The sequence below is a fragment of the Peromyscus leucopus genome, chromosome 6, assembly GCF_004664715.2.
Source record: "Peromyscus leucopus breed LL Stock chromosome 6, UCI_PerLeu_2.1, whole genome shotgun sequence".
NCBI classification, from domain to species: domain Eukaryota; kingdom Metazoa; phylum Chordata; class Mammalia; order Rodentia; family Cricetidae; genus Peromyscus; species Peromyscus leucopus.
In genome coordinates this window covers 9,726,550-9,753,396 of record NC_051068.1, presented here as the reverse complement: position 1 = coordinate 9,753,396, position 26,847 = coordinate 9,726,550, and the positions used below count along the sequence as shown (strand labels likewise).

General features: G+C 40.8%; 2 protein-coding genes and 1 long non-coding RNA gene across 22 annotated transcripts in view; 2 read left to right on the top strand and 1 right to left on the bottom strand.

The window, feature by feature from the left end:
- Window positions 1-5,193, top strand: part of Gpr160 (G protein-coupled receptor 160) — a 36,771-nt gene extending 31,578 nt beyond the window's left edge. For 12 of the 13 annotated variants that reach the window (XM_037206521.1, XM_037206518.1, XM_028872613.2 and 9 more), the window contains one exon: window positions 3,792-5,193. In XM_037206521.1, the coding sequence (XP_037062416.1) occupies window positions 3,860-4,870 (1,011 nt within the window). In that variant the 5' untranslated portion in view covers window positions 3,792-3,859 and the 3' untranslated portion in view covers window positions 4,871-5,193. The remainder of the gene's footprint in view (window positions 1-3,791) is intronic. The other variant, XR_005091728.1, reaches the window with a different exon arrangement.
- Window positions 5,194-7,205: 2,012 nt separating this feature from the next.
- Window positions 7,206-26,847, bottom strand: part of Phc3 (polyhomeotic homolog 3) — a 77,605-nt gene continuing 57,963 nt past the window's right edge. For 6 of the 8 annotated variants that reach the window (XM_028872605.2, XM_028872606.2, XM_028872607.2 and 3 more), the window contains 5 exons: window positions 22,915-23,029; window positions 20,605-20,737; window positions 20,283-20,514; window positions 11,322-15,165; window positions 7,206-11,131 (listed from right to left, as the gene is read on the bottom strand). In XM_028872605.2, coding sequence (XP_028728438.1) covers window positions 15,011-15,165; window positions 20,283-20,514; window positions 20,605-20,737; window positions 22,915-23,029 — 635 coding nt within the window. In that variant the 3' untranslated portion in view covers window positions 7,206-11,131; window positions 11,322-15,010. Of the gene's footprint in view, window positions 11,132-11,321; window positions 15,166-16,766; window positions 16,861-20,282; window positions 20,515-20,604; window positions 20,738-22,914; window positions 23,030-26,847 lie in introns of those variants that run through there. The other 2 variants (XM_028872608.1, XM_028872611.1) reach the window with 2 other exon arrangements.
- LOC119088146 lies at window positions 12,223-16,000 on the top strand. Its single transcript, XR_005091729.1, has 2 exons — window positions 12,223-12,305; window positions 14,127-16,000. It is a non-coding gene; the product is annotated as an uncharacterized LOC119088146 (long non-coding RNA).

The window sequence follows — 26,847 nt, the reverse complement described above, 5'->3', positions numbered from 1 at the left end:
AAGACAGTGGACTCTCCCTCTCCTGGCACCAATAAAATGCCAATAGCTCCTCAGCTAGGGCCGAGACATGGTGACACATTCCCTCCTCCATTCTGGGATGTAGTGTGGCCTGAGTTTGTGCAGGTCTTGTGCATGCCATCACAAGCTCTCTGAGTTCATATGTGCATCTGTCCTGTTCTGTTCAGAAAAGTCTCCTTAAAGTCATTCACTACCTCTGGCTCTTTAAATCTTTCTGCCTCCTCTTCCACATGGATCTCTGATCCTTGAAATGAAGGATAAGATACAGATAACCCCATTTAGGGCTGGGAATTTCAGTCTCCCTCTCTTCATGTGACCAGTTGTGGGTCTGTATGTTAACTGCCAGCTACTATAACAAGTGTTTCTGATGAGGGCTGAATGATGCACTCATCTACAGGTATAGCAATAAGTCATTAGGAGTAGTTTTATTGCTCTATCCATTTAGAGAATAATAGTATGTTTCCTCCTAGGGCCTAAAACCTATCTAGCTACAGGTTCTGGACCTCATTGATGATATCAGGTATAGGTTCCATCTTGTGGAGTAGTGTAGATGTAACCAATCGTCTTATTAAAATAAGAAACACAGAGCCAATGTAAAAGAGAAAGCCGAGAGGTCAGAGCTCAGAGATAAAATCTTACCTCCTGCAGTGCTCCTAACTTCCCCGAGAGAGAGCTACTTCCTGTTTGCCTGTGTTTAAATAGTCTTTCTGTTCTACCTTCTCATTGGTTGTAAACCAACCACATGACTGCCTCATCACTGCCTGTAAGTACCGCCCTCCAGGTCTTAAAGGCGTATGTCTCCAATACTGGCTGTATCCCTGAACACACAGAAATCTACCTAGCTCTTCTAACCACCACGCTCTTGCTATGGCTCAAATAGCTCTGACCCCAGGGCAACTTTATTAACATAAAATTAAAATTACATTTCAGTACAAATAAAATATCACCATAGAGTAGGCCTTAATATCCAATCAAAAAGTGATTAGTTACTTGTATAACATTTATGGCACTATTACCAGGCAGGTTGTTATTGTAGCACACAGAGTTCATAGCTGGATGAGACAATTACTTTTCTCCTCTGGTAGCATGCATAATACCTTCCAACAATATGAAAGCTACCTGGTAGTAGCAGTGGAGCTTCCAGGTCAGTACCAGCTAGATTTCTCCATGTTCTATGACTCAAGTATGTAGTATCTTTGGCAATAAGGTTTTACCATCAAATTTCTAGAGGGCTACCAATACATTGGCAATAGGATGTAATGTTTGGGTGCAGGTCTATGGACATCATTGGCCAACAACTCAAAAAATAGGTGACCCATTCCTGGTACTGGTGGTTTTATTTGGAAGCATATGGTGGCTAATTGGGGTATTGCCTACCACCCCCAGAATAACTCCATTTAAATGTGTGCTTTCAAAGGGTCTTTTGTTTTTTAAGACTGTTTCTCTATGTAGCTCTTGGCTGCCCTGGAACTCACTCTATAGACTTGGCTGGCCTCAAACTCAGAAATCCACCTGTCTCACCTCTCAAGTGCCAGAATTAAAGGCATGTACTGGCTCAAAAGGCCTTTAGTTCTAGTCTTTATTATGCCCTCCCAAGCCTACCCCACTTAATCATTCCTGTTCCATTTTTCCCTTCTCCAAAATGTATCATGAAGGAATATTGTTTTTGTCACAGGCCTTTTCTACATCTGATGAGATGACATGTGGTTTTTCTCTTTATTCTATTTATGTGGAGAATTACATCTATTGATTAAAAAATATTGAACCACCCATGTATCACTGGAAGCCAACTTTATCAGAGTGAATAATTATTTTTGATGTGTTCTTGGATTCTGTTTGCAGGTATTTTGTTGAGAATCTTTGCATTTATGTTCATAAGAAATATTGGTCTTTAATTTTCTTTAGTTGGTCTTTGTCTCGTTTGGGTATCAAATACCAGTTTCATAGAAAGAGCTTGGAGATATCCCTTTAGTTTGTTTTATGGAATAACCTGAGGAATAGTGGTGTTTCCTTTGAGGATTTGTCTGGTAAACAATTCCAAACTGACTCTATCTGGCTTAGGCTTTTTTAGTTGAGAGATTTTTAATTACTGCTTCTATCTCTTTAGATGTTATAGGTCTGTTTCAATTTTTAACTTCGATAGGTTGTACACATACAAAAATTCACCCATGTAAGTTTTCAATTTGGTGGAATACAGATTTCAAAAGCATATACTTATGATTCTGTGAATTCCTCAGTATCTGCTGTAATGTCATTTTCATCTCTAATATTAGTTTGAATCCTCTTTTGGTTAATTTGGCTAAAGGTTTGCCAATACTGTTAATTTTTTTTAAAAGAACTAACTCATCTTTTCATTGATTCTTTGTATTTTTGTTGTTTCTATTTCTTTAATTTCACTTCTAAGTTTAATTCTTCCTGTCTTCTCTTTTTGGGTATGTGTTCTTATTTTTCAAAAGCTTTGAAGTGTATCATTAAGTTGTTAATATGATGAGATAGCAGCCCTAGCTGGTCTGGATCTTCTGTGTAGACCTGGCCAGCCTTGAAGTCAAGAGATCCACTTGCCTGGGCCTCCTGGGAGCTGGAATTCAACACACATGCCACTATGCCTGTACTTTGCATATTATACCCTGCATTTCACTTAAAATATTGTAGAAGTTTATCATTTTAACGTGTGAACATTTTCAACAAGTATAGGAAGAATGCTTTTCACTAGAAAACTAAATCTTCCTATCTGAATAAACTTTTTAATGTTTTTTTTTTTTTTAATATAAGGGATCAAACCTAGGGTTGTGAACATGCAAAGCAAATGAGCTACCACATTTGTGGTACATCCCAGCCTTCTTGTTATTTTTTAATGGCTGCATACAGTACATCTTAACGATATTCTTACCATATAATTGTTGACATTGCTCATATTTATTGTTAGGATTTGATGGTTCTTGTTGCTTTGTGTGTGTGTGTGTGTGTGTGTGTGTGTGTATTTGGTACATAAGTTGTTGTTTGGAGTTTGCAGGGGATAGGTGCCAGGGATCAGACCCAGGAGGGGTTTTGCATATTCCAGGCAATGAACTTTATCCCCCAACCTTTTTTTCTTGAAAGGCCGTTTCTGGAATCTCCTTCCTTTCTTGGCTTCTTTCTCTCTGACCTCTTTCCTACTTGCCCATACATTTGACACTCAAGCTTCAACTCATGCCCTTGGCTCTTGTATTTGTTCTTGGGTACCGATGCTCATGCCCAATCCTGTTCTTTCCTGTGTTCTCTCCCATTGCCATATCTAAAGCATATCCCAAAGAAAATCCTGCTCTTTCATAGTCTCCCACTATTCTCAACCCAGGTATTTTTGAGCTTTGGAGAAAGCTTGATGGAAAATGTGAAAAATGGCTACTCAAAGAGGCCCCTAAACATAACCTCTAAATCTCACCATCGGAAGGACAAAAAGGGAGGTTGTCTGGAGCAATTGGTAATTTACCCTGTGCCTGCTTCTTTTACTGGTTTGCTGAGGTAAATACAAGTATCTCTTACAAGTTGTTAAAAACCATACTTAATAGAGAAGCCACACCTTCATGTGATATTGAAGGACAGCTCAAAAGCCGACCACCTTTGATCCTCATCTCTGTGCACAGCATTGGAGAGGTTGATGTGCAGCCACCGGTCACCTAGTAACACTGCCTCACTCCACTCACAAGTCACAGGCCGGTACACGTGGAGAAGCATGTCAGGTTTACAGTCGGGAGAGCACCATGATAACCTCACGGTTTTTCTTCTTTTTGCAGGAAAGAAAATAAAGCGAAGCTGTTTCTTGTCCTATGTATTCATCAGATCGTCTTGAAATTTAACTAAAATGACAGCTGTTCCTTCAGAGAACTGCTCTTTTCAGCATCTGTTACATCAGTCAAAGCAGCCCCTAGACGTTAATTGTCTGTTGTTCTTGATCATAATTGGGAAAACATTATTAAATATCCTTATACTAGGGATGAAAAGGAAAGACAACTATTGGAGTTTTATGGAGTATTTCTGCTTTTCACTAGCATTTGTTGATCTTCTGCTGTTGGTAAACATTTCCATTCTGTCCTACTTCAGGGACTTTGTAGTTCTAGGTATTAGGTTTACAAAATACCACATCTGTCTGCTCATACAAATCATCTCCTTCACTTACGGCTTTTTGCATTATCCGGTGTGCTTACTAGCGTGTATAGATTATTCTCTGACTCTGTCTGGAGCCACCAAGCATTCGTCTAAGTGGCACAGGTTGTTTTGCCTCCTGACAGTCACGTTAACCTGGACTTCGGTCTTTGCTTATGTTCTGGGAGAGCCAGCCACCTCACACGGCTTGCCGACACACGGGGCTGCAGTGTTCCCATGTCCCTCCTATGTCAGCACTCAGAGTTACTGGCTGTCACTGTCTGTGCTGACAGTTTCATTTGTGGCTTTTCTGATTTCGTGGCCAGAAGTGGTTGCCCTGGTACAGGCTATGAGGATGGCGTCCTATATGAACGAGACCGTCCTCTCCTTCCCTTTGCCACCCCACTCTGGCCACGCTGTGCGCTCTCGAGAAGCACTCTTGCCCAGGCTTGTCGTGTGCTTTCTTGGTACCTGGTTTCCCTTTGTAGCACTTCAGGTCCTCACCCTCTCACTCGGAGTTCAAATCCCAGCGTACGTAGACATGAATGTCCCCTGGCTGTACTTTGTCAACAGTTTTCTCATCGCTGCAGTGTGTTGGTTGAACTGCCACAAGCTTTATTTAAGAGGCAGCACATTACCTGTGGACCCTTTTGTCAACTGGAAATGCTGTTTTGTTCCAATCCATAGACTTAAGCAAGTGGAGAGGCCTGTGTCCATAATCATCTGTTAATATGCTGCTGTGTTGGGAGGAACTCCATCCAGAAGCACCAAGATCAATCTTACGAGCAGGACAGAGGTGGCTCAGGACACGTAACTGAAGCTCTTGTTCCCTAACTTTCATCTGTTCAGCACAGCCTCTGTGTGGTGGATATCAAATAGTGCTAAGGACACTTTAACACCCCAAAGTTTTTATGCCTGTTTAGCAACATTGTGTAAGCATTTGGTATTAATACAAAAGGAAAATAAACACATGAACATGTGGCCAGCTTGATGTTTTACTCCAAAAAACTACTGGATGCAAAATGTTAAATAAATTTGAGATTTCACTGCCAACTTTAAAATCTGAACTTAAATATGTTATCAACTTTAAAGCAAAAAAAAAAAAAAGAGACAAAATGATTTGGTATAAATAAACTTTAAGGGGAAGATTAGTTCATTTTAAATATAGCTAAAATATTTTATTACGGATATTCCCGGAAAGTTGCAGCTGTTCAGCTTATGGAGCTGGTAACCATGGGGGCTCTTGCCATGACACAACAATTGCATGTTCATTTAGAACATGTGCACATCAGATCATAATCATGTAGCAACATATACTACAAAAAGCATTGGGCTGTTGAGATTTAAGGCTAGATAATTCTGTCTTGTAGGGGTAACCCCACACATTGTATAGATGCCAGTGACACCTTCCCCAGAAGTGGCAATCAAAAATGTCTCCACATATTCCCACCCCACTCCCACCTCCGGGCACAACTCCCCACCCCCACTCCCCTGGTGTGAAGCAATGTGGATCAGAAAAAGCTGAAATCACTTTATGATGGCCGATATTTACAAATACTAATGTTTCAAGAACCACCCCTAGAATTTCTAAGTGAGTGGCTTTTAGGCCACAACTCACTTGGTAGAGCGCTTGCAGCACAAAGCCCCAGCACCCCAAAACAGTGTTAGTACTGTGTGCCTACAATCCTGTAACTGAGGCAGTGTAAGCAGAAGACCAGAAATTCAAGGTCAGTCTGGGCCACATGAGATCATCCAGTCTGCCTCTCCGCAAGATGTTTTAAAAAGTAGCTGTGACCTATGGAGTGAAGTTCATGATCCACCATGGGTTGTATCCTGAAACAAGTGCCTTGGAGCAGCAGTCACCACACAGGTTGGTGTGCCTGGCACTGTGTGAGTACTAATCACCCTGACAACACGGCCGCATCCTCTCTACATCCTCCTCTCGCAGGGAAGGGTACTAAAGCAGCGGCACGAAGAAGCCTGCCCAAGCTCGCTCAGCTAGTGCCCCACTACATCCCCCACTCATTAGTCCCACTCACTGTTTCTCAAGAGAATGGCTTTCTGTGGTAGTTTTTACTTAAAACGTAGTTTCTGTGACAGCTTGAGGAACTGAGGTCCTGTTTCCTTGAGCATCCAGGTCTTCAGGTTAGGACCAGCCACCAAGAGACAAGTTGGCCATGCTGCTAGGTGATTAGGAGTTCTGAGTGAGCTGCAAGCACAGGGCAAGCATTCCTGGTCTAAAACGCTTTTGGATAAGGGATAGTCAATAATGTCTGAAAAACTTAAGGCATCCAACATTCCAGATGACACCTTGTGATGCAAACCTAACCAACCTGAGCCATTCTAAGAAAAAGGGCACTGGAGCAATGAAGTGGTCGAATAAACCATAGGACTCTCTCTAGGATGTCAGGTTTCGTTTGCGAATGCAGAGGACCTCTGGCTTTTATTACCCCAATTTAGAGCTCCTGCTTTCAGCGATAAAACTCAGGGAGTGATTTAAGTCACGTGCTCATCTGTGGCCAGGAAGGGAACTTAAACATTAGGCTGCAGTATATAAAATGTTCAAAAATTAGGCACTAACAGGTAAGAGAAGGTATAAATTCTTAAAATGCAAATCGATACAATGACATCCAAAGCCACCATGCCTGATTTGTGTGGTGCTGGGAATTGAACCCAGGGCTTCAGGCATGCTAGGCAAGCACTGGACCAACAGCAAAGCTCAGTAGACCTGAGCCTATGAGCAACGGCATGTACCTGAGTTCAGATGTTAGAAGCTGGCCCTTTTAATTCACTGACACATGTTTTCCTCTCCATGTTTGTTTGTTTGTTTTGGGTTTTTTCTTTTTTCTTTTATCTTCCAATTAGCCATAACATGAGAATAAAACATACTTAGCAATATTGAATTTAATGTATACTTCTTGTAGATTATATACTAGGAAATTTATAAACAGTTCAGCCCTCCATTAATGTAGATTATATACTAGGAAATTTATAACCAGTTCAGCCCTCCATTAATTAACTTAGATTTCCCCATCTCTCAAAATCTTAAAAAAGTAAAAACTCAATAACCAGTCAGGTTTTTATTTGTAAAGAACTGAAGTTACAACTGGTCTACAATATATTAGCGTAATATAAACAACATAAATAAAAGATCCTGTAGGCCCACTATTAATCTTTCACCCAGACCCACTCAAAGCCATGTCACAATACTCTATGTGAAGTGCAGGGAACAAAGGTGCAATCCAAGCAAGTGTAAGCAGCAGAGAATAAGGTGCTTCCATTAACAGTTAACGTTGCCAGCAAACATCTGATGCTCCATTTTAGTCACTGAATAGACACACAAACAGGAAGTCTAAAGTTCATACACATGCGACTTAATATGAAAGTGCTTTCTCTTTTCTTAAAAAAATACATCAAATGAACACTTTTTACATAGATAATGGTGTGCTCTTATAATGCAAAATTCACTTCATTTTCAGGTTATACACTGTAAAACTGTAGCTCGGAACACCAGTCGAGGAAGTCTATGCTAAGGTGCTCCAACTATGTCATTTCCTGTGAGGACTCTAATACAACATTCATGTAAGACACATTTCTATAACCTTAATATTTACTTCCTCTAAGATTAAAACACATTCTCTTGCCCCCTTGGTGGTGCTTTTTTCCTTGATGAATCTTTTGAGATTTTTTTAATTATGAAACTTTGATTTTAGAACAATGGGAAGAACCAAAGGAAGTTTTTTTTATGTGCTTAAAACATTAAAAAATAGTTAATCACAGAAACTTGCCCTGTGAAACAAATTTTAAGCAGTAAAAAGACAAAACATTATCACTAAATCACGAGGCTTGAATTCCTTTGCCTACTGTCAGCAACCACGGCCGTCTGCAGCATCCGACCTTCATTTCCAGCACAATCCTGCACTGTCCAAGAATTTCTGAAGTTTGAAAAAGGAAAACCAAGAAGACCCATCTTTGTGAGAAATCACACACAAAATTATAATCTATATTCTCGGCTGAATTCTGAAGTTCCAAGAATACAGCTACAAAGACAGCGTTAATGCAACAGAGATCAACAGCATGGGATACTTTACAACTTAGGTGTACTTTAAAGAACTTAAAACACTTTAAAAGTAACCAGCATCATAGAACAATTTACAAGGGCCAGATTATTGGGCTATTTAGATTAGTATACCTTAAAAAAAATCTGTTTGAAAGCATCTATCTCATATATATATCTATAATCTAACACTTTATTTGGACATTTCCCCACTTAAAAAGCTACAGCTATGATACATAAAAGTCTTTAAAATATATTTTTATATCTTTATAAAGATCAACTGATGTTAATATTTAAAGCAAAAACTACCACCTGATTCACAGAGTCCCAGAGGGAAAAGGGAATTGACCCAATTACGGCTGATTCTCACTCCATCTTGACTACTCAAGTCCTTGCTGGCACAGCAGGATCTGCTTTGTTACCAGTTCTGCATTTCATGAGGTCATATCACACCCTCTTCTGACTGACATACAATACAATCAATACTAGAAACAGCAGCAGCAGCCTGTTCTCCTGGTTTCCTTTCAGATGTTTCTGTTTTGGAAAACTGCTACACTGTCAATACTGGATATAAATCTCTGTGACTGGTCCTGAGGCTGCCTGTCACAACTCTCACAGTTGGTCACAGTGAGCACTCTTATGTTGTCAACGGTATGTGAAAGGTGGTATGAGAGCGGGGATGTGATTTGGACCCTTCGGGTATTATTAAACCCTAGTTCCCAGGCAACAGGGCATTAACTGGGAGTAAGTACATACGTGCTTCAGCAGCAGTGAGGTTGTTTGGGAAGACTTGATTTGTTTTTTGTTTTTTTTAATACAACCCAAGTGTTAAATAGTTTACAAACGGATGAATACGTGCATGAGTAATAGTATTCACCTGTCATTCAGTCAGGCCAGTGGTAAATAAGCAATTATGTATGTAGCTCAGGACTGTAATTTTAGAGCTGGGGAAGGGTGTTTCTTCAATAATGACTTAAGCCAAAATTCAACATATTTAGTAGTGCAGGTATCACACTGTACACTCGGATGAGATTCAAAACCAAATAATTGCTCAAGGTGTCACAACCAGCTAATGTGCCATCTACCAAGTCTCAGAGCCACCATGTTTCATCTCCACTCAGTATGGTAATGCAGCGAGTGTATTTATGTTACTCACTACTGAAGAAAAATAGTAATTTTGCACACTTTTTAGTGCTACCAAAATTTTTAAACACAGGTACTATGTACAAGGACTTTAAACACTGTACATATTTAGTTCACTTGTGGCAAGACTTCAAATGCCCCTCCCTTCTACAGTAGCTCACGCCTGTCTCAGTGATGATGGAATCTCTACCCCCCTCTCACCACTGTCAGAGAAAGGTCCACAAAGCACAGTTAACACTGACGAATCCCACTAAGCCAATAAGCAGTAGGCACTCTAAGTATCTAAGATGATGACTGGCATTGATTTAGACAGTATAAAACGACATAACTACATCCCTCTTTTAGTTCATTAAAATTACGCCATTTTCTTTCTATACCCAATACCAGCAATATCACGAATAGCAGCAGGTATACACTTGAAAAGCAACAGAAAGAACTCTGCCTAAAATATAAGATGTTAGAAGCTTATTTGTACCTAACATTTCATTAAATTGTATTTTTCATTAAAATTGTAAATAAAATGTCCACGAGCTATCAAAAGGAAAAAAAAATAAAACTCCTGTGGAAATAATTTCCCATAACTATGGCACTTGCCAGCAAGTGTGTGTGCACATGAGAGTCTGCCTTAGGGAAGCTGGGAGCACATCACAAAAGAGGGCGGGCCTCCTAATGTTCTTCTTTGGAACATGGTAATAATTGTATTTTAACTGCTACCTTGTAACTTTCAGAAGGAAAAAAGTTTTCTCTTAGTGTAATTTTAAAGTAGATTGAACTTGTGCACAACTTCTAAGGTCTTAACATTTTAGGTAACTTTTTTAAAAAGTTAATGTCATTTTCGACATTTTAAATTGAAGGAACAGCTTGTATTTCAACTATAAACTATAGGATAATGCATTTTTATAATCTTCTAACACATGAGAAATATCTTCCCAGAGACTTTCTTAAGATGTATGGTTCAATAGGTTAAAATTAAGTATTAATAAGAAAGCATATTTATTTATATTGATAATTTTGAGTTAAACAGTTCATGTCATGAGTCTTTCTGCTTTATACCAAGAATACAGGCAGGCTTGGAGGACCCAGACAGGAGAAAAAGCCAATCACCACACCTCAGACAGACACAACAGACCACCTTACAGTGCCTTTCCTCATGACCGCTGCAAAACTGAGCCAGCTGTGGCATCTGATGCGGAAACTCCTCTGTAATCACCCACTCAATCACAACAATCTTCTAAGTTTTGACAGATACTCTCTTCCTCTTGCTAGTTCTCTTAAGAAATCCAGGCTCACTCACTTGGGTACCAGTGGTACTATTAACATCAGAGCCTCAGAGCAGGGTCAGATGATAAGGAAAAAAATCTAATTTGACTACAAGCAAATCTTGACACTGGAGCTAACTTTGGCATGATGGCACAGTCCTTCATTCCAGCACTTAAGAAAAGGCCAGAGGATCACAATTCCAACTAAGTCTAGGCAAACAAGCCAAAAACACAGTCTGTAAGCTCAGAGGTGGAGTGTGAAGCCCTGACTTCAATCCTAGTCCAGCAAACCAAACAAGACATCCTAAGACCCTTAAACTGCTATAATGGGAGTCCAACCATCCATTACCATGGGTCATTCCAAGCTGCTAATGACCATCATTATGCTCAATGTCTCATTTAGCTGGCAGTGTCATCTTCTTATCTGCCCTCCCCCCACATTAAAAACAAAACCCTTTAGGGTACAACTAGTCACACAGTTAGACAGATAGGAAACGATTTGCATAGAGGAACGCTTTCATTGAAATACAACCTGGAGCCGGGCGGTGGTGGCGCACGCCTTTAATCCCAGCACTCAGGAGGCAGAGCCAGGCGGATCTCTGTGAGTTCGAGGCCAGCCTGGACTACCAAGTGAGTTCCAGGAAAGGCGCAAAGCTACACAGAGAAACCCTGTCTCGAAAAACCAAAAAAAAAAAAAAAAAAAAAAAAAAAAGAAATACAACCTGGAAAGTTATAAAGGTCTAATCCTGTACAAAATCCTGAAGATTTCCAAGCCAGGATACTACCCAACCCCAAGCTAAGAACTAGGAAGAAAGCCAGCCCTGTGTGGTGTATTTGGAGCAGGGTTGGGGGTAGAGGGGACTTAGTGAAGGAATTCGGTGAGGCCATTCGTGCCACCAACAATACCAGTTGGCAGCAAGTGTTGCTGGCATTCACAAAGGATGAAAGTCTTCAAACTGCAACATACAGCCAGCCTCTCAGGTTGAAAACATGTTTGAAATGCTTCAACAGTATCATCAATCAGATTTCATACACTGGACATAGCTGTAAGATCAGCTTCATTCACATGCATCAGTAATAGTTTCTTCTTTCTAGAATCACGTATACACATGAAATCAAAGCCTAAAATTACATGTCTCTATTCCTTCCCTACTACTCTGGTCCAGGATAGCACTGAACCCCTTAAAGCACGGCTCTGAGTTCTGAGGCACACAACTAAACAAACTTGTGAGAAACTGTGTCCCTTGAAAGACTTCAATCCAGAATTTGTATTTGTAAACAGATAAGTGACTACAATTTTGCACTTAATATATGAAGGTTGACTAAAAATTATTCAAAGGCATGGTCTCACATACTAGTCTTCCAATACAAAAAACAAAAAGAGGGAAGCAGCAGGATTCCTAAAGCACAGAGAAAGCACTTCTACTTATTTAGGTAAAGCACGAACTTGAACTTCAATTGCAGAAATGCATTCAGCGCTGCAGAGATGGAGTGAGCACCGGTGGGCTCCCCTGGCCCTCAGCCACTCTCTAGCTCGCTCACCGCCATTTCTCTCCTCCCAGGGGACAGCTTTAACCCAGACTTCACAGAAGGGACTCCAAGACAACAGGAGTGAATGGAACCATCACAGCTGCAGGCCACCAAAGTTCTCAAGTATGGAGACAAGATTCCTAGGCTGTGCTGATTTATAATGAAGCTGTGTAGCTGTAAGTATTGTCAGATAAAGTAACTTTTACAAGTCAGCTGTTTATTTTCCTAAGAACACAGAACTAAGTATGTCCCACAGTGGACAGGGTTTAAAGTAAGGAAATGCAAGCTCAGGAGGCAAACACAGGAAGAACCCATGTTCCCTTTCTGGCTGTCATTTTTTCCTTCCAGGAAAGTCCTTAAAGCACTCAGTACTACAAAAGGAAATGAAAATGGCGTTCTTCCTATCTATGTCATACTGAACGGCCTGATGCTCAGGAGATGGGGGACGCAGGGTGTGTGTCCCCATCCCATGTAACCGAAGCCTTCAAACTAGGATGATTAAATTATCTAGAACTGTTCCTGCAGCAACAGGAGAACTACCAAACGACGCAAACAAGCCACTTCTAAGTCAAACAGCCCACTGGTAGGAGAAGTGGATTTTCTAGTTGAATTTAAGACAACAGAAGATCTGGACACAGTCAAGGACAAGAAGGCATCTCCAACAGAAACTCCTCTTGTAAGCTGCTTCGGGATGCTTGAAGAGTGCTCGGCCCAGAGGTTTCTCATAAGCACACAATGAGCTGATTCTAGTAGAAGGGTAGAGTGAATGAATACCTTAAAGGCTATATATAAGTATTTGTAGGAGGGAAGCATTATTGCTGGAGGTCTATACTGGACAATCAATTCTGCTTTAACTGTGGATTACTACAATACAGAGGAATTCTATTAGTTCCAGAAGAAATTTGCCTTTGTGCCTCCTTCATATAGTAGGCAATCTCTTAGTGCTGCTTAGCCTTGTTTAGGAGAATGAGGGGAAAGTCCATGACAACTGCCATGATGACTCATTACTAATAAATGAGATGGACTAGAGTATCTACCTTTCTTGAAACATTAATAAGAAAATGTGATACAAAGAAATATGTAACAGACTATACTACTGTAGGCTTGAAACAGGAGCCTCACACTACTTCCACATTCGGAGTCTACACAGGACTACCAGTGAACGCCTCTTCAACTACTACACCGACAATCCCACAAAGCATACATTCAAACAAGAGGCATCTAAAAGATTAAAAAAATTAGCCACCATATTTTTGTATAAAAATAACCAACATTTTCTAATGTACACAAAGCCAAAAGATAAATATCTTTGTGATAACCTTTGTAACACCTTTTAGTCTTCTACTAGCTCAACACAATTTCTGAAGAGCCGTGAAAATGAAGCAGCTCGGACTCTTGCTGTATCTTATATCTGTGGCCAAGGCTTCGTTATCCACTCCAATTTCTCAAGGGTGTAGTAAAGGTACAGAAAGAAGACCAAGTCATCAGCTCTTCTGATGCCCAGCACTTTAAGGCTTTCAGAGCACTCACAGGAAAGTCTGTCTTAATGTCCTAATTCCAGAAAACTGCTGAGTGGAAACTTCTGATTAAGAGAAACCCCTTTAATGTTTTGCAGGAAGACTCCAAGGACTTTGTAAGGGAGAAAGAAATGTGCATTCTAGACAGACTGAGCAGGGTTGCTTCGAGAGCACATGGGAAGGGGTCACAGCTCCACTGCCAACTCTCCTTGCTGAATGAGACTCACAGGCATGATGCATCTTACACCATCAGTGCAGAGCAACAGTCAGGAAAGGTGACCATGGGCCAGTGCCACATCACAGTCACATGTCCTGTAAAGCAGCCTCATCTTATAGACAATTTTATGGATTTTTCTTCCCCTTTCTAGTATACAGTAAAACTGTAAAAAAATACTTCAGCAGAACATTAATGCCATTTGAATAATACTTCACTATACATGTACTCCTTATCATACCCTACCTTTTTGTATGTCCCTGCAGGTGAAAAAGAGCAACATGCAGCACTCTTTGCTCACCGGGGCTTCTCAACCTTGGCACTACTGGCATCTATAACATATCATTCTTGGTAACAGTCCTGTGCACTGAAGGATATTCGGCAACATCTCTGGCTGCCACTACCACCTCCTCAACGCCTATAACAACCCTCTCCAAAACTCAACCACAGCTGTGGTAACCAGAATGTGTCTAGATATTGCCAAATACCCCCTGGAGGACATGAAGAGACCCCCACTGATAACTATTGCTCTTAATGTACAAAACCAAGAGGAAAACTGTCAGTCATGCCAATCTGGGTGAAGTCTAGAATAGAGACTCTGTGACCTCCATAAACACTGCTTATGCAAGAACACAATCCTTCTTCACAGCCAGAGCATTTGTCTGGAAGATATGTTTTTAAAACATACTGATATTTCATTGCACTCAATTCTGTCAATGGGCTCCTAAATTACCTTATATCTCTATGATAACCTTTGAAAAACTAACAGGGTAGAAAAACGTATAAGAAAACAGAATCAAAGGAGAGGGAGTGTAAATCAGTAATTATTTTTAAAAGGATTCTTTTATATTAATGATAAACATTGCCTTTAAAAAATTATCTAGTATAACATATTTCTTTGAAAAATATGGGCCTCTGTAACAAGTCTTTCAGTGTTGTATGTAACTGGTAAAATTAACTTCACCAATGTTGGCTAACTCTGAAAGTGTACGATGAGTTATGGTGTCTGGAGAGAAATGTGGGCACTGGAAGCGGCAGTCCCAATGTGCTTGGCCTTCCATGGTCAGGCGAAGATTCTCAGCCAGCGGAGGCTCTACTTTTACCTACTAAGAGGAATGAAATGACATTACATCCACGCCTCGGCTTCCTGTTAGGAGTCCTTCAGAGAGTTGATGCGTGCACAGATCTTCAGGGCTGGGCCCAGCTTGATGTTCATTGCACTCATAAGATGGTCTTCTTTTAGCAAGAGCAGGGCCTGTCCATCAATCTCCTGCGCCCTGAACTCATCCGCGACATCCTGGCAGCCTGGAATTCCAGGAGAGGAAGGTTAGAGTCACACATTAGACGGAGCTCCTAACAGTGATGGTTCTGCTGTTCCTGGGTCTGCTTGCAACAGAGGCTGATAAACCAATGTCCTGGTAAGCCTGGGGTTCATGCTTGAAGAAGTGAAAACCAAGGAAAGAGCTTACTTGGAAGTCTTGCTCTAAGAACATTGCAGAAACAATAGCAAGAGGTAAGAGGGATCAGTCAATACATTGTATTTCCCATGCAAAAAGTACTTCATTCTGAGGCTTTACACCTCATGGACTCATTTTCCATAACATAACTTCATATATAAGCAGAGTAGAATAAAATGTCTGGCCATAAGTAATAATCTAGAAATTTTTCCTCAAGTGTCAGATTAAACTTTCGTTATCACCCATACCTTCTTTGAATTCGCATAACTCCAAGTATGTCTAAGATATTTTTAGTGTTCCCTCAGGACAGAACAACCCCCCCAGGACTATTGCACTAACGTGTTGCAGGACTGCTGACATACATCAGATCGTTCAACTTGTAACATCAACTTCAAAGCTTACCACCGCTAAACTCATTTCTAGTCCTCATTTCATCTCTGGAACAGTCCATGTAGCCTGTAGGCTGGTCTTGAACTTATCCTGTTTTCCCACATGTATACTGGGATTACAGGAAAGTGCCATACCGCACCCCCACCCTCTCTTAGTGGTGCTAGAAATGGAACCCAGAGCTCTGGGGATGGCAGGCAGTGCTCTACCCCTGAACATGTCACCACACCCCTCAGCACTCCTCACCTTCATCTTGGTGGGAAAAAAAAAAGACATTACAAAGCAAAGCTGCCTCTGAAATCATGAAGCTGCAGGACAATCTCCTGCTTCAACTTAAAGCAGACTCTTGCCACCTGAACCCGACTGTTCTATGGCCTACCAAAATACCCAATCATTCCCTATCATGGGAAAAAGACCTCAAAGTTAGGGAATGAACTAAGGAGCCCAAAGGGGAGAGAATGCAAGAACAAGAATGCTTCCTTACAATAGTAAAATTATAAAAGTTAGCTTAAGAACAAAATCTAACATTTTTACAGCCTTTTTGTATTCAATCAGTATTTCAAGGGGAATCACAGAAACAGATGATAAGAAAAGGAAATGGTTAATCTGCACCTTGGACTCCAACAGTTATGCTGGGCTGATTCTCCTCTCCACTGTAAATGTCCTCCTCTAGCTGGTACTGAGATAACAAGGCCTTCCTTACAGACCCAGGAGCACCCCCGAAGCACTACAGTGCAGCACTCATACATTCATTTACATAAGGACGAGGGAAGATATGATGGACTGGAGAGGTGCCATCCACTGTGGAGAGCTATCTGTGGCAGTAACATGTTTCGCTCATGTGTTCACTTGTGTGGCCATCATTGTCCTCAGTGTGCCTCACTGACGACGGTCATTTCTCTCTCCACTGGGTTTTATAAAGCAGCCAGCTTTTCAATTTCTCTATTCTGGTAATTTCTCAGACTTTCAAAAATTTATATTTCAAAATCCTGTATAAAATTTGTATGGCTTTGCCCATGTACCACACCTAAGAAACCATATAGATGAAACAGGATTACTCACCATAGGATAGCCCTTTTTCTTTTCCCAGAGGTAGCTCTCAACAAAACTGACTTCATCCTTCTTTTATGGAAGAACTAACGTTCTTCTCTCCAGTCTTACTTATAAGAACCAGGGAAGGAAAGAAGAGAGAGAAAGGATAGGCTTACTTAGATTCAGAAATCAGGACTAAGGAGAGTGAGGACCACAAGAGCTACATTTGGGAATAGAAACAAGGAGCTCCAGGAGGAAACATCAGCATGCTCTCATTCCTCTTGACTGGGGTCTCTTCGAGATGTCTGCTTGCAGGCAGACAGTAAAGGCATTGGCAAAATAGTTTTAAAGTGTATTGGGAAACAGCGTGATTAATAACATATATTATCATCATTTTTAGTTGTTTTCTCAAGCCAAGCATAAAAAGTATCAGAAGCACAGAAATGAGAAAATACAGTGACTTACAGAAAGGAGAGGTGGAGGACAAACAAGTGCACATCCAGAAACTCAACGAAAAACAAGATGGTTTTTAGTTTAAGTATTCAAGATACTCAGAGTAAAAGTTCTGTGAGTACCTGACGCCCTCACTGACTGCAGCTCACACTCTACCTGACGCCCTCACTGACTGCAGCTCACACTGACGCCCTCCTGACTGCAGCTCACACTGAGTTCCTGACGCCCTCACTGACTGCAGCTCGGCTGCCTCACTCCCCCTGTCCGAATGCAGAGCTCTAAGTAAGGCACTGGCCATGCTCCTATCTCACCTCAACTTTCCAGTGTCCATAGTCACTTCTCCCACTTTATAATCTAAATCAAAACATTCTATGCACAAACTGACTTCACTCAAGTTGTAAGAAAGACACCAAGTGCCACTCAATACTGCAGAATAAACATGTCCCCAAAGACAATAAAGTTATACTTTAAAGAAATAATTCTTACTTTACATTCCTACAGAGAAATCAATCTGTGGGTTCACAGATGAGTATAGAATGATCTCTTCAAAAGGACAGGTCACTAAGGGGTAATATACAAGATAACCTGCTATTAGTGGAAACCAGAAGTGTTTCGTGGAGAGCTTCCAATGCACCCCAGGTTCTGTTACTTTTCACTCTGATAACAGCTCTGAGATATGAATTTGCTACTTGGAAGCTTTAACATAGTCCCAATGGGTATTTAATAACATGATAACACAAAGATAACAGAAATCCAGGAGTAAATACAGGTGCCCTGATTACAAGGAAGCTCATCCTACCTGGAAAGAAAATGTAAGAGATCACAAAATATAAAATATATAAGCTTTTCCTACTATGAAAAAGGTTCTCAAAATACTCAGGAAAAAGAAACTGCCTGAAGAAGCTCAGAAAGTTATTTAAAAATACCAGAGAGGCAGAAAGTAAGAGAAACATATTTTTCTAGTATAAGATTTACCCTAAGATACTCTGAGGAAAACTTTGGAAAGGCAATAAGTGATTGCACAAATGGATTATTTGGTCTGCAAAAGCAATTCAGAAATGCCCCCATTTCATCAGTAAGGAGGGCAGAACACAGGGAGGGAGGGTAGGAGGAAGAGAAGAAGGAAGGAGAAGAGGGAGGAAGCGAGAGAGGGAGTCAGGATGGACAGACGGACTAAATAGAACCAACCGAGGCCGTCTCTTCTTAATGATCTGTATGAACTCAGTAAGACAAGAATGTCCAGTTTGGGGTTATGACTGCTGGACTCCAGTGAAGGAGGAGCAAGGCAAAGTTCTGACCTAATGAAGCAGTCCAGACTAGGGCAACACCTCGATGCTGGGAAAACTGCCATCAAAACAACACTTGAAGTAATCCACGGCTCAGCAGTAAGGACAATTTGCTGGTCATCTGGGACAACTAATTTCACTAGACGACTATACAGCAACTCCCCTACCCAAAGGGAAAGACACCGCTGCCCTAGGAAGAACCCAGGCTCACAGACATACTACATTCCTCTTAGGAAACCAGACTATGAGGAGGGCCAAACACGCCTGTCCTGGGTATTCAGGGTGGGTGGACTCCAGCGTTAAGACAGCTGACTGGTCCAAAACTAAAATTCAGTTCTATTTCCTTCAATACTAAAACAATCATCAGTGAAGGTTCACTAACCCCTAAGAGACCACGTTTAAAGCAGAGTCTAAACATACTGCTCAGCTATTAACATACACCTTAGTTTCTTTTTTTTTTTTTTTTTTTTTTTTTTTTTTTGGTTTTTTCGAGACAGGGTTTCTCTATGTAGCTTTGCGCCTTTCCTGGAACTCACTTGGTAGCCCAGGCTAGCCTCGAACTCACAGAGATCCGCCTGGCTCTGCCTCCCGAGTGCTGGGATTAAAGGCGTGCGCCACCACCGCCCGGCTTACACCTTAGTTTCTTTATGCAGATACTTATAAATTTATATGAAATGTATATCCTTTAAACAATGTTTTGTTAAAAATTTGTTAAAATAAATTTGTTAAAAATATCTTGTGTTAAAAATTTTGCATTTAGAAAAGCTGTGATACAGTAAAAAAATTTCATAGTTCAGTATATAAGGTAAAATTTAGAATGGCAGTTTTTAAATTACTATTTCTAAATTTATTTCCTTCAACTCTAAGTTTGCTTCTGAAACTTTGGTTACCTTCAAAGGAAGACAGCAACAACATCTCAATAGCTAGCTCAATATGGAGAGACGGGAGATGAGCAGGATCGGAGTACATGGTGTGAAATTCCCAAAGAATCAATAAAGACTTATGTTTTTAAAAAGGTGTCTGATAATAACCCAAGTGAGATGCACTCTTCTAGAAAGCTTAAAGAAAGAGAATGGTACAACTCACAATGAGACAAGAAGGGAACACATTTTTAAAATCTCATTTTCTAGGTTCAAAAGACCAGAGTTTTACAAGTTAAAAAGAAATACACTGTCCAAACATACATTTAGTGTGGGTCTCATTGTAAGCAAAGGCCATACCATCTCTGGCCGCCGCAAAGACACTTGCTTAAAGTGAACAGAGGCTGGAGCCGGTGGGGAAGTACCAGAGAGCAGGTGGGCATAAGGAGTGTACCCTCAGAGTTAGAATGGATGGATCGTCTTAGACAGAAACAGAAGTTTGTCTATTCTATAGTGTTGATTAGCATTCAAAAATACACACACACTAAATATAGTCTGTCTTGTTTCTGTTTCAAAAAGGGTTAGCTGAGGAAGTGGAGAGGAAAATGATTAGAAAATAAAGAAGCAGAAGGGGAGAAATGTCTGACTCACTCTTCTGCCCTCTCGAAAGAATCAGGCTGGAGAAGACAGAACCTCACCATCCACCAGCTGGAGTGCCAGAGCAACAGCAGGACTAGTCCATTTGTATTGATTTGGGGGTATGAAAGAGTACACAGTCATGTGAAGGGATAAGTAAGAGGAAGCAGATTTCACATTTCAATAGCAAACACCATTTAATTTACACACAGTTTCTCTAGCCTTTAATGGCAAAGGTGTGGATAGATTTAACATCATGTTCTTGTGAAGGCATAAGAAAACCATCCAGGCTAGTGTGGTGAGTCACATACCAGGCAGAGAATGGATGAAGGCCCAGACATCATCAACCGTCCATATAGAGGGCTCTGTCTGTGCCCCTGGGAGCACGTCACTGTTCTCAGGCATTTTCCTAATTCTCACATCTCGAAGCTCACGTTCTCTTTCCCGCTCACTCTGCCTGCGCAGACGAGTTGTCATAGCAGAGGGCACAGAGTCTTCATGAGAAGCCAAGTCTTCTTCTGCAGATGGATAAGTAATTGGAAGCTGGAAAATGCAGTAAAGTAAAATACAGCATTGCACTTTCCTTGAATTTCTGAAAAGGACATTGTACATTGAAGCAAGCTTTCTACAGACCTGCCTAAGGATATGTTCTCTTGCTGTCCCTTCAGGGCCACTTGGACGACGGCCCCGATGCCCAAGACTCTGATTATCAGGCTTACGATTCCAACGACTAAGTGCAAACTTTTTAGAACAGCTAACATTGTACCTAAGAAATTCAAGAAAGAAAAATTAAGGAATATATGGGACACCTCATTCAGAATTCAGCTTTAACTTTAAAGTAAAACTGTGGCACAGTTAATAAACTAGACAATTATTAAGGACTGTAATACCTCACAAAGTACTTCTACCTTACTGAATGGATTTATTTATCCTACAGGTCAAAAATGGCCTCTGTGTATATCATAAAATATCTCTCAACATAACACTGGACGCCTTTAACAAAGTAATGGTATTTTCTCCTGATTATAGAAGAATAATGAGAAACCTGCAAAATGCAGACGGTAATTTTCCAAGCAGCAAGAAAATTCATGGTTACAGAAGAGATACTTTGTAATAAATATTTCCAATGCTTAATTAAACTATTTTACAAGTAATATATTTGGGGTTTTGTTTTGTCTTATTGTTTTTAGTGAAAGGAGTATGCATATAAGTATGTGCAGGTACAGGAACACATACATGTGCAGACACATACACATGTGGAGACCAGGGTTTGGTTCTCAGCACACAGTGGAGGCTCACAACTGCCTGAACCCCAGTTCTAGGGAATCCAATGCCCTCTTCTGGCTTCCACATCAGGCACACACACGGTGCACATATATTCTTAGAGGCAAAACACACATATTACTTTTGTTACTGATAACTATTCTAGAATAATACATGTAATTTTGCTTATCTATGTTTGATGAAAATATCAGGGCTGGAAGTAAGTAATACTGTGAGAATTAATAGACTATTTGTCCTCTAAAGCTGCAAATGTACCTGAGAGCCACTGAAATAACGCAGGAAGTCCTGCTGTGTTCATATGGGTTTATCCGTGGGCGTCAGGTGACAAGGCTTACACAGTAAGTTAGTCCTTGTCTGTTTAGCTCTCCAAGCCTGACACTAAGCAGCCATGTCAGCAGCAACAGCACTTCCCTGACCTGACCTGACTCGGCTCTCTCCCTTGCTCTTTCGGCCATGCTTCACTGTGCTGGAATCCCTGCCCGAAGGAGGCTCACTGAAGCAGACGCTAAGTGTCCTGATAGACTTCTAAACAATCAAGAGGTTATTATATTAGAATATCCTGAAAGACAGACTATTTCCCAAACTGACAAGCGTTTTTAACCAGCATGAGAGAGCTACTGTTCCGTCACATGTTTTATGCAGACTAAAATTCAAGCTAAAACATAAATCCTCCATAATCTTGGGCTGGAGAGATGGCTCAGTGGTTAAGAACACTGGCTGCTCTTCCAAAGATTCTGAGTTCAATTCCCAGCAATCACATGGTGGCTCACAATCATCTGTAATGAGATCTGGTGCCCTCTTCTGGCCTGCAGGCATACATGCAGACGGAACACTGTATACATAATAAAAAAAAAAAAAATCCTCCATAATCTTACTATAGACCTACCATTAATCATGAATAAACATTTGAGTAATGCACTGAAGTGATGCATCTGCTTCTGAAGGAAACTTACTTCTATTATTCTCACTAAAGGTAGTTCTGTGGCAACTACACAAAACGTTATGTTCAAGCAAGAAATTCACTGGCTTTTTAAAAGAATATAAATTTCAAAATAATCAGCCTAAAGCATACCTAGGTCTTCTGAAAGAGGACCAAGTTTTCTTAGCTGCTAAGCTATCTCTCCAGTCCCTTTATTAATCTTTACAGACTAGTGTAAAGTGGTAGTATACGGGCATGGTGGTATACGGCTATGATCCCAGTAACTGGGAAGCAGAAACAGGAGGACCACAGAATCCTGGAGACCAGCCTGGTATTCACAGTAAATCCAGGCCAGCCAGAGCTATATAGCAAGATCCTACATAAAAACAAATTAATTTTAAAATTAACTACTAATTAATTTTGAAAGTTAATTAGTTGTGATTTTTAAAACACAAAACATTTTCTATCATACTTATCATGCTATAGGAGAGATTCTCCACAGCATGTCCTGCACCAGATGACTGCTGCTTCATGAGCATATACTATGAAACTGAATATTAGTGCGTAATTATCACTTAGCAAATTCTAGTAATGAGACCCAGAGTAAGTGGCTGCCGATGGCACCTAACCTTCCCTGTGTTACCACAGCTAACTCCAACCAAAGCTCAACTGTAACTGAGTCTTTACTTTCTGCAAAAGTTCCTGGTTCTCCCTAAGTAAATCCAAGAACACCAACATACCTTTTGGCACATGACATAGTACAGAACCGTTTTGACCGTAAAAATTCATTAGGATATCCCATTTTTCCACAGAACTCACACTTGAGCAACTCACTATCCATTTCTTCTAATGTCTCTAAAAAAGAAGGGAAAAGGTAAAAAATCTGAGTGTGTCAAATTTCTTTCCGCCTCTAATTCTAGTTACACAACACTGTCAGACCAGGACTTCACCTTCTTTGGACCCAGAGCCACTCTGGCTGGGTTCCTACTAGTTCCTTGTTTCTCAGAACAATGATGTTTGTTTTTTTCTATACAACAAATACATTTATACAAATAAGCATAGGTTAGTTTTGCTAAGAATCCAGCATGTCTAAAATGTACAAACAACAATATGTGATTTCTAAACACTGAGAAATGAAGGTGAGTGTCCACCAGAAGGGATATTTTCAAAAAGCAGAACGTGGGATAGGAACTTGGTACACCATGCTATGAAGATTCACAGCAAGGAACCCTTTCAATTCCTATTGGAGAGGAGAATGGCTTCAAAAGGGAAAAATGTTTGTATGTTTGATTTTAATGAGACATGTAAAATATTTACCTAAGAGATCTGTAGTGTATGACCAATTTTATAAATATATGTATTGTCAATTTATAAAGCAGTTCCTTTTAATGTTAAATAAAATTAATTCTGCTTTTAAAATCTTAAGCAGTCCCATAATGCCTGACTACTGGTGTATTTTCTAGGGTGCTCCCTGCTAAGTAAAAATGCTAGTTTTAACCCCAACCCCAAACCAAACCCAAATTGCTCTCCTTCATTCCTATCTCTTGCTTCAGGCACAGCACCTAAGGCAAACAGCTCAATCTTCATGACTTTTCCCAAAGAACTGAAGTAACTAGTACATGGATGCCTGTTCCATTTCACAGTTTCCACATAAGAACTAAGAGTACTGGGGCTGGAGAGATGGCTCAGTGGTTAAGCGCACTGGCTGCTCTTCCAGAGGACTAGGGTTCAACTCCTAAATGGCAGCTCACTTCCATCCATAACACCCATTCCAAGGGACCCAAACCCTCTTCTGCCTCTGAAGGCACCAAGCAGTACACAGACATACATGCATGCATGCAAAATACCCACACACTTGAAAACAACAAATAAAATACAAAGAACTCAGAGTACTAAAACACATAAGTACTCAAAGATTTCGGTGAGACCTAAAACCCACCCTATTATGCCAAGGCACAATAAATGGAAAAGGAAAAAGAACGTCCTGCGCTAACTAAACGTTCAGCAGCAAGCAGCACGTGTGCTTTTTCTATACTCTGAAGACAAAGTCCGTTGGATGAGGGTGGACTGCGCAGACATGGAGGGTGCATTCTCGGGAAAAGGATGAAGACAAAGTCTGTTGGATGAGGGTGGACTGAGCGGACATGGAGGGTGCGTTCTCGGGAAAAGGATGAGACAAAGTCTGTTGGATGAGGGTGGACTGCGCGGACATGGAGGGTGCATTCTCGGGAAAAGGATGAAGACAAAGACCCTACAGTGACATGGCAGGGGCACGGCCAGTCACCTCCAGTGCACTAGAGGAGAGGAGGAGAGCATGCGGTCATTGATGGAGGGAGAACTACCGCGAAACACACTGCCGAGTCACAGCCAGCCCGGCAGAGCCCAAGTACACCATCTTTACTAATGAAATTACAAGCCAACAAGCGGCTTTCAGTGCTTTGTGTTTTGTATGTGGTGCAAGGGAATCAAACCTAGGGCCTCTCACACCCCGGGGAAATGTTCTACATCGTCAGCACTACAGTGGCCATTGATAGGAAACTCTCAAAACTACTTTGGTATGTATGCAAAGGTCACTGATTCAGTCATAATGTAGATGCATTTATCTGAACGTAAGTAAAATGAAAATTGCCCCTTTCCTAGGATCCCAGCTGTGGAGCAATCATCAGCAGATAGTTTCTGGAGAAGGAGAGTCATTTTTTTCTCAGGTATGTGGCCCCTAGTGGGACACCCATGCTCCAAGTGAACTCAGGGTTGGGGGTGGGGAACACAAAGTTGAGAGAGAGAAATGATGGGAAAGCTGTCTGGGAAAAGGGGAAGGGGAGAAGACAGAGTACATTTAATCCAAACATAGTATATGCATGTATGGAATTCTCAAAGAATAAACTCAAAATGTACTTTCTAAAAAAATTAAAAAAAAAAAAATTGCCCCTTCCCAAAACCTAACATTTATCTGTGTCCTTATAATTTGATGTTCTAACTCACAGGAATATCATTTTCACCTGAACATCTTGGAAAGTCTGTACCAGAGAGACAGAACTCACTCAACCACTCACTGGTGGAACTACCAAGAAGCCATTCTGCAGGTTGCTCAAAGTTTTGCTTCAGACTGTCTATGAATTTCAAAGATTTGGTCCATCATCATCATAATGGGACATGGTGGCCTGCAGGCACACATGGTGCTGAAAGGTAGCCAAGAGTTCTAAACCTTGCAGAAAACAGGAAGTGGACTGAGACACTGGGCATGGCTTGAGCATATATGAAACCTCAAAACCTACCTCCACAGTGACACACTTCCTCCAGCAAGATCACACCCACTCCAACAAAGTCACACCTTCTACTAGTGCCCCTCCCTATGAGATTATGGGGACCAATTACACTCAAACTACATTTCACTCCCTAGCCCCCATAAGCCTGGAACAATATCATAATGCAAAATGCATTTAGTCAATTTCAGAAGTCTCCATAGTCTATCACAATCTCAACAATATTTAAAAGTCTAAAGTTCAAAGTCTCTTCTGAGATTCATGCAATCTAACTGTAATGCCCTATAAAATAAACAAAAAAACAAACAAACAAAAAAGCAGATCACATACTTTCACCTTATAATGGCACAGGATTATTCTTGTGATATTTCATTATATTACCACTAATAACCACACGACAGAGTCTACACTAGGATGTTTTGAGATTTCCTCTGCCAACAGAATTAATACTCTTCACTTTAGCCTCAGGCAGACTCTTCAGACAAGGGCAAAAAGCAGCCACTTTCTTCACCAAATATCACAAGAATGATCTCTAGGCAACATACTAAAATTCTCCTGACAGTTCAAATAATTCTTAGCACCTGTCTTCCATGCTTCTAATAGAATGGCCCATTGAGCAGTGCTTAAAGCATTCCACAGCTTTCATAAGCCAAAGCACTAAATCCAAGTTCCTCCAAACAAAAATATGATCAGGCCTATCACAGCAATACCCCAGTCCCTGGTACCAACTTCTGCCTTAATTGGAGTTTCTATTGCTATGAAGGACACCATGACCATGGCAAGTCTTATAAAGGAAAACATTAAACTGAGGTGATAGCTTATAGTTTTAGAGGTTCAGTCCATTATCATCATGGTGGGACATGGTGGCATGCAGGCAGACATGGTGCTGGAGAGGTAGCTGAGAGTTCTACATCTTGCAGGCAATAAGAAGTGGATTGACACTGAGTGTGGCTTGAGCATATATGAGGCCTCAAAGTGAGGCCAGTGACACCCTTCCTCCAACAAGACCATACCTGCTCCAACAAAGCCACACCTCCAAATGGTGTCACTCCCTATGAGATTATGGGGACCAATTACACTCAAACTTCCACAGTGAGGAATGGTTTTTATTTCCCTACAGATTTGAAATCACAGGAGGATTGGCAGCAAAGAGGAGAAATGGTCTGGAAACAATCATCAATGCAGTAACTTACCAGGGAAGATAATAAGATATTTTAATAAATCACAAGCTATTGTTTGGAAATTCTGATTACAGAACCAGTCCAAATCAAACCACAGTTGATCCTTGTGCTGCTTAGTTTTTGTCAGCTTGAAACAAAATGAAGAGGCTAGGCTACCGGAGCCCTTGGAAGCCTGGAGGATCATGAGTAGTCACAGACATCAGACACTGAGCTATTAACACTGTTAGGT